This window comes from Oculina patagonica, unplaced genomic scaffold (genome assembly GCF_052425735.1).
Source record: "Oculina patagonica isolate OP01 unplaced genomic scaffold, crgOcupat unplaced16, whole genome shotgun sequence".
In the NCBI taxonomy this organism is placed as follows: domain Eukaryota; kingdom Metazoa; phylum Cnidaria; class Anthozoa; order Scleractinia; family Oculinidae; genus Oculina; species Oculina patagonica.
Window position 1 is genome coordinate 16969 of NW_027557629.1, and position 8164 is coordinate 25132.

The following is an 8164-nucleotide window of genomic DNA, read 5'->3' on the forward strand; positions in this document are numbered from 1 at the left end:
TGATGAAACAGACCTAAGAAATTGGCTGGCTCAAGAAGAATCTGTAACGCTTTGATTGTCTGGAGTTCCTATGCCCACAACGTTAGAAACTGTCTCGCGAAATACGGCCTGTAATGCGATTGTTGATCAAGTCGACGTAGGGACAGGATCAGGTCGAATCGACATTTACACAACAGGATTTGCAACCCTTCTGATGTCGTTTACGACTCAAGCAACGGCATTTGGCGACGCTGCTACGGGCGTCGCTACACTTGCGGGGACGCCCGTAGCAGCTACGGCTGTTGCTTCGGGGACTGCAGCAGCTTTTCGGGCCGTTGATTCAGATGGAACCGTTTATTGGTCTGGCGACGTTGGGACATCTGGAACAGATTTAACGATTAGCTCGACAACGATCGTCAGCGGCAATCAATACCAGCTGACTTCGTACACGTTCACAGTCCCAGCATCTTGATGTTCTCAGCCAAAACAAATCGAGGCCAAGATCCGGCTACAGCCCCCTCTGTAATTCAGCAGTGGGAAGTTTGGGGGATGGGCTTCCCGCATTGCGATCGCGAGCAATCTAACATTTGCCTTACTGGGGTTCCTGATGGCGCGGCCATGAAAGGCCATCTAATTACAGCACGGGATCAAGATCTGCCTAGATTTGCCCAAAAGACGTTGTCCTGGGACGCTGCCGTCGATCTGTTAGAGCTTTCCTGCTACGAACCGGTATATGCTTGCCCTCAGATATCTGATTGGATCGTTTGCAACGAATTTTTCTCTGACAAGGGGTTACGGGTCGGAACGCTGACCAAAGCCATGGGAGAGGAGGCGCTATCTTATGCATTCAATCTCGCGAATGATGCTAATCCGGAGGCTCGGCTATGGCTTAGGGAATACGCCCCTAGCAGCGATCGCCTTTGGAATAACTTATTTGCCTGGATAGACGCAAAACCCGAACTCCCTATCCATGGCGTTGAAATCCAAATCCGGCACCAGCTGGGGGATAGCAAAAAGCTGACAGCGGCATATAAGCATTCCCCCGCCTTCAGCCTTATGAAAGCTTCGCGGATTGAGTACTTAATTCAAGAAATAAAGAAAAGAGGATTACAGCCCGCCTTGGTTGAGGTTGAAATATTTGCAGGCGATACTCCCACTAGACGAGCAACTCAGGAGCAGTGGAGGTTATACCGCATGTATGCCGCGATCGCGGCAACCCACACATGTAATTTTGGATTATGGACCTGGGACCACCCAGACTCTGGTTGGTGGCTCCCAGATGGGCAAATCAAACCTGACGCGGAGCCTTTGCTTGATTTGCTTCAGCCTTAGCTTCTGCAATTTTTAAGCACGCCGTTCGAATCGCTCTCTCTGTTCCTTCGGTCGGCTCTTGCGCGATTTCGGAAAGCTCAACGTAGTCTTTCTGCACTTCAAAATTAGCCTCAAGCGATAGCTGCGAGGCTAATCCTACTGGAAGCTTTATACCCATGGCGCGATCGCTTGTAGCAACATTTACTACGATCCCAGGTTTTACTCTGCTAAATAAGTATTATAGACGACAATGATCTAGTGATTATCGTCACCATTTATAGCTGTTTTTGGTATAAAACGCGGATTTACAGATTCCATGGAATTGTGTATAAAAACCAAAAATCGCTCTGGGTTTGGGCCATAGGCGGGCAAGCGATCGCAGCGCAATAGCAGGCTGCAGCAAGGGGAGCCGACGCGATCGTTACTTAGCTTGTAGATCATAGGTCCAGATCCGTGAAATCTTTATAGAACAGCTCAAAAAGCAGCAAAGTCTCTAGGCAGACTGCATTTTTGGTTCCGGTCGATATCGCGGCTTCCCAATTCATTCGATAGTCACCGGGGGGGAAATCGATTTTCGTGGTCGCGGCCAGCTCAAACACTGATTTACACTTTCCGAGTGAACTATCCCTCATCCCTGCATGTAGCTTGACGTCAAAAGGACTTGCGGGAACCCAGCCCCATCGACCGGTGACGGGATATAGGGTGTGCAGCATATCGAATCCAATATGCTGCCGTCCTCGCTCTTCAAAGTGGTGCTTAACAGCAGGCTTAAGCGCCGTCCACGCGGCTTGATGTTCGGGTACAGTTGCGTCCAGAAAAAGACAAAACCAATCTTCATGGCCTGGAACGCCAATCGCGATCGCCCGGGTTTTTCCGTTTCGACGCTTCTTGATCTGAAGGGCGATCATTTCAGATTCTGGAATGACGCTACACCAGTCTTTCCAGTCAACAGACGATGGAATAACCAAGTGGGGATCGATTTCGTTTTTTGTTAACGTTTGCGTCATATTTTTCGGCTAAATACTTTTGAGTATACACGGTATTAGGAGAAAAAGCATTAAAAATGTGGCTTCATGTTCGATGTTTCAAGAGAATTGGCGTACACTAGCAATCTGAAGGGCGTGTGTTCTTTGTGTTCTTTGGATGGCTGAGATTGAGTATCGACTAGATGCAGGAAGCGTGGGTGCTCATCAGATTACGTCTGATGGGTATCTGCGTCTTTATATGCGCTTGGCTAAGGCTGACCATGGATACCGGTATCTCAATGCTGATGGTACGTCCAGGGTTGAGTCAATCTCGGCGAATGAATTATTTCGAAAAGACTCTGTCGACTCGTTTAAGATGTTGCCCTTGACGGCGGAGCATCCTCCAATGCAGGTGAACGCTGATAATGCGTTGCAGTATGGCCGTGGCAGCACGGGAACAACTGTTCTGCGCGAGATGACTGCAGACGGAGAATTCCTGGGGATTGTGGGCACAGTCTTTGATGCTGATCTACGCGATCGCGTTTTATCGAAAAATTTGCCAGGGATATCCCCCGGGTATCGGGTAAAGACGCGAAAAAAGCAAGACGGTATTTTTGAGCAATACGATCGCGATGGCAATCACGTAGCTGCCGTTCGGATGGCGCGTGGAGGTCCTTCAGTGAAGCCTTTGCTGGAGGGCTTGCGAACGGATGGGGCGGATAGTGGCGTTTGGGTATTTGATGGTGACTTCAACTCAATTTATAGTTCTCCTATTAATCATGAACTGGTTGATCCCTTATTGAATCGGCTAGACGCAGTTCCTGAATTAGTTCAGCGATCGCCGATTTATTTAAATCTATTTCCTAAGTTTGAGCGAGGTGATTCGGTTCAGTGGCTGGAAGGAAGTGATATTGCGACTGGAACGATAGAAAAAATTTATACAGAACCCGTAACGCTGAATCTGCGCGGTACAGAAATCCACTTGGATGCAAGTGAGGCGCATTCTGCTTGCCTGGTTACGCTTGCTGGTGGTCGGCAAGTATTGAAAGCTTCCTCTGAATTGAAACGGGCCGATTCAGAGCCGAACCCCAAACAGCCCGATACCCCTAAGAAACGTATGGATGATGTAGAAATTAAGGTTGGCGGGGTTCCGTTCACGGTCCCGCAAACACTCGCGATCGCGTTGCAACCGCGTTTGGATATGGCAGACCAATTGCCTGCTGTCCAGGAAGCGTTGGCACATTCTCAAGAAGAGAATGGTGAGTTGCAAGCTCGTGTAGATGAGCTTGAACTAACAGAAGAAGACTTGCAGATTCGAATCGACGAGCTAGAGACAGCAGCGGAAGAGCGTTCTGACTCTTCGGATTCAGGCGACGGGGTTCGAATGGACGCCGAAGCTATTCATTCCGCAGCTATAGAATTAGCAACAACGGCGACCCGGCTGCAAATGGATGCAGCCATGCTAGGCATGCGATTTGCAGACCCCACACCGTCCATTACGGATCAGCCGGGTTCAATGCGGCAGATATTGAAATTGGCGTCGCCGCAACTCAATGTAGACGCTATTTCTGAAGATTCGCTGCCTTCGTTTTATGAAGGGGCCATGGCGATCGCGCGATCCAGTGCAGCGGGTAATGGCGGCGATCGACAAGACATGATGGCGCGTGTTGCCGGTATGTCGGTCGATATTCAGGGCGGCAAACCTGGCGGATGGAATAAGACGATTGCCAAATACAACAAATTAATGAAAGACCAGTATAAGCATGCTGGGATGTCGGCCATGCCAAATTATCAAGGCATGGTTGATCAATACGCCATGAACAATGCAGGGGGGCAGATGTAATGGTTCAATATGCTGCTCGACAGAGGCTTCTCCCTGGCAAGCCTGGGCAATTAGCCGAAGGCACTCGGATCGAAGATCTGCGGACGTATGCAAATGCGTCGGGGGGGAGTACTCAGATTTGGAATTTGACATTAACGCCTGTCGCGGCTGGCCCCCAACTCCCCTTTGCGACGTCCGAAAACCCTCTTGATAAGCTGACGTTCTATTTTGCGGTCGGTTCTACAGTTCCAGGATATGGAACAACACTTGAGTACTCCTATTGCTTTCCGGATCCTGTCCCAGCGGATGCAGCGGCAATGGCGACGTCGGTCGCGGCGGAGTTCAATGCAGACCCTAGAATCAGGGCCTTAGGAGTAGCTACAGTTGCAACTAATGATTTAGTGTTCACAGCGTCACAACCTGGAATCCCCATCGGTTTGACCGTAGGGGCGGATGCGGCTCGGGTGACGGTGGCTCGTGTTGAGACTTCAGCAGCTTCCGAAATTGGAGTTCGCTTTAAGCCAGGGCATGTTGCGGTCTACGATCCCACCGTTTCGCACGTGGGCGCAACTACTGAAACGACCGGGATGAAGATCGCTTTGCCGCCTACCCAGGATGTGTCCTTGGCGGCTAGCACTCAACAGTGGGCGGGTATCGTTGCGGATCCTGACAATTTCCACAATGCTCCAGCATTGGGACGCTGGGGACAATGGAATAGCGCTGCTAATTCAGTCTTCCAGCCATTCGAGCCGAACACTCGGATTTTGGAACGTGGCTCTATTTTTATAGCGCCCGAGGAAGCGTATCAGCCATCTGCTGGTGTGCCGGTACCTGGCCTCTTTTATCGAATTGCGGCTGATGGCGCATTCACCGATTTAGGGGCGCTTCGGTTTGGCGCTGCAACAGGCTGTGTTGAAGTCCCCGTCGCGACTAGGACGGTTAACTATTTCGAGGGCGGCTCCCTTTGGGTCGTTCATTTTGGGTAATTAGGAGTTCCTTGTAGGATGAATTATTTAATAGCAGCGACAGAATCAGAGCCAAGGACTCCGGTTACTCCGAGGGATCCGTGTTTTGTAAATGATCAAGCGGGCGTTCCTTATGGGGGCGGCACCCAGAGCGATAGCGGCATTCGTTGGACGCGCGGTGATGGCTTAGGCGATCGCCGCTTACGGCTAGACGATGGGAAGACCAATGATAAGCCACCTGTTTTTCTTCTGGACAATGCCTATGCGAATGAGAGCAACCTTGTTCGCTTTGATCAGGGTGACTATTACCAAGATGCGGGTCCTGGTCCTTACCCTTATCAAGAGTTAACCCATGTCCTCGACAGAGTACTGTTGCAGAGAAGGCCTCCGATTACAGCGCCTAGAAACTTTCCCATTAATGACGAAGCAGGATGGGCGCAAGAGCAAGCGCTGCTAACTCTAAAAGACTATGGGCGGGCTGACGTTGTTAAATCTGCGAATGATTTTCCCCGAGTTTCTTTAGAGGCTTCTGAATGGAAAACAGGCTTCGTAACCCTAGGCACGGGTTACGAGATTGACTATGAAACACTTCAGTATCAAAACTATAGTCTTTCTAGAGGGCAATATCGAATCAACCATGAGGCCAACCTCATGCGGATTGCGAACCGAGCATTGCAGGAAAAGCTTAACGCTTATGCCTATCACGGCGATTTAGCACGTAATATCCTTGGGCTTAAAAACAACCCATTTGTGGGTCAGCGAGTATCAGGCATTCGGATCGATAACACGGTCACTCCTCAGCAAATTTTGGCGGAACTTTCGGAAGCGGCTTACACGGCTGAGAACAACAGCGATATGGCAAATTCGCTTCCTAATACGTTATTGGGGCCGCAGACTGTCATTAATCACTTGTCTGGTAGACAGCTGTCAGTCGATAACTCGATCTCCATTCTTCGACAGTTTCAACTGAACTGTCCGCATATCACCAACGTTGAAAAAGCGCCTGAACTGAGGCGATTGGCCCCGGGCGATGAAGAAATGCTTTTCTTTTATAACAAAGATCCTGACTGCGTTGAGTGGTATTTACCTATTGCCTTTGAAGTGCTACGTCCTTTCTGGAATGGCTACAGTTTTGAAGTAAATATCGTCGCCCGTGTGGGTTCTCTTTGGTTTTATTACCCTGACGAAGTTTTAGGTCTACTTAACGTTTAAATTATGCCTGAAGATACTGTCATCCCTAACGAGCCCGCTAAATCTCGGCGATCGCCCAAATCCGAATTCGTATTAATTCGGTATCGACCCGAGTCAGCGCCCAAAGGTGCCTATACGAAAGCAAAGTTAACCTTGCCCGTCCCGGATACGCGCTTGGGTGATGACGGCAAGATGATTCCGTATAACCGAGGGGTCCCCCTAATTCCAGGCATCCAAAAGATTGCCCGGAAAGATGCTGAAGCGTTGCAAGCCTCTAAGGTCAAGGCAGTTCAAGAAATTTTTGCAGGTGAGGTCCTGAGTATTTGGTCCGAGGAAACGGATTTACTAAAGCTAAAGAACCCAGTTGAGGCGATTCAGTTAACGGATTCCATCAAGTTATTGACGGAATGGTCTGATGTAAGCTACGACAGGCTTTCCAGGGCTGCTAGACGTGCTTTGCAAGAGAAGCAAAAGTCATTTCGTCAATTCCGTGATGCGAAAGAGGGCGGGCGTCCTTTTGCTGCTTAGTCTTTTAGTTGCTTAGGAATTCTGCGTGGTCTCTACCTTCCCATCCAGAGCGTGTGATGCTCCAGATAGTTCGCTCAACCTACTAGCGTCGGCTCCATCGGCAGCCAGTGGGCAAACGCTACTTTTAGGATCATTCCAGGCGACATCTGCGGGAGCCGGATACAACGAAAACGATGTTTTGATCCTGACGCAGACGGGGACAGCGGCTCCACAATACATCAATAGCCGAACGGGATTGATTGTCACACCCGATCAATCTCATCTAGGTCCTGTTGGAGGCGCACCCACAATTACGGCTGGGCAAATAGTCTCCGTTGGTGCGGGTGCGGTTGACGCGGATACCACCCGGACTCAAATGACGGCGGGGGACCTGGCTGTTCAAACAGCCATTCGCGATCGCGCAGGTACGACGGGCGAAGCTGCGAATGCTGCCGGGAGCGAAGCCGCTCAACTAAGGGCGATCGCGGAAAACACGGCAAATCCGGGTACAGCGGGGATTGTCCCCGTCGTTTATGATGTCTCCAATGGTGTGGGCGGAACGCTAGCGTCGGATTTGATTGGTTGGTATAACCAGACGACCAATGCGCTTTTCTCAGATGCGGCGCTTGCTAGCCAAGTGACAATTGGCGCTGCTTCTGGAAATGCGATTGCGGCGTCAATCCAAGGATTCTCTAATCAGACGTCTGCGACCTCAGCGGTTGAGCGCGGCTTTGTCGCAGAGCGCTTTGTGGAACTCCCGGCTGCAGGGGACGCCGCTGCTGCTGACGGCGCAGGACAGCATTTAAGGCCTGCAGCTCCAACGGCAGCTATTAATTTTTTCTCTGGCGGTAACACGATTCCAATCAATACAACACATGTAGCTATCACCCCTTACTTAAATTCTGCCTATTTGGCTACGATTAGCTCCAACGCAGTTGACGTGATAAGTGTTATCAACGCCACAGCATTCTTTACGTTAGATGGTTCGACCGTCCCGTCCGGAGCCTCTTCAAAACCGATAGGAGATCACCTGCAACATGGCTATACTCGCGTTTTTACATTAGCTGAAGCCACGAACCTCAAGATATTGGCAAATGCCGATGGTAGTGCCACGATTAGCGAACGCGCGATCGCGACCGTAACATTTTATTCGGGGACGACGCCCGAAATCCGTGCATACCCAGCAGCGCCCTACGATGCAGCGGGTTTGGTCGCTGCTAATGGATCAGGAGGTAGCTCCACAGGTTTAGAAACTATTGTTTCGGAAACTAGGACTACAACAGCTACATCCGCCAATAATCCCACCACGCTAGTCACCCCTCCCAGTGGTCAGCGCCTTGTGCTCACATCATGGTCGATTCAGAATACCTCGGGAAATCGGCAGGACTTTGAGGTGCGACATGGGAGCACGGACTTTGACTTCG

The 8164-nt window shown here is 50.4% G+C and overlaps 1 protein-coding gene across 1 annotated transcript; it reads left to right on the forward strand.

Moving 5' to 3' along the window:
• Positions 1-528: 528 nt before the first annotated feature.
• LOC144639981 (uncharacterized) lies at positions 529-1311 on the forward strand. Its single transcript, XM_078499237.1, has one exon. It carries the CDS (start codon positions 529-531, stop codon positions 1309-1311), a length of 783 nt encoding a protein of 260 aa, XP_078355363.1.
• The last annotated feature ends 6853 nt before the right edge of the window (positions 1312-8164 follow it).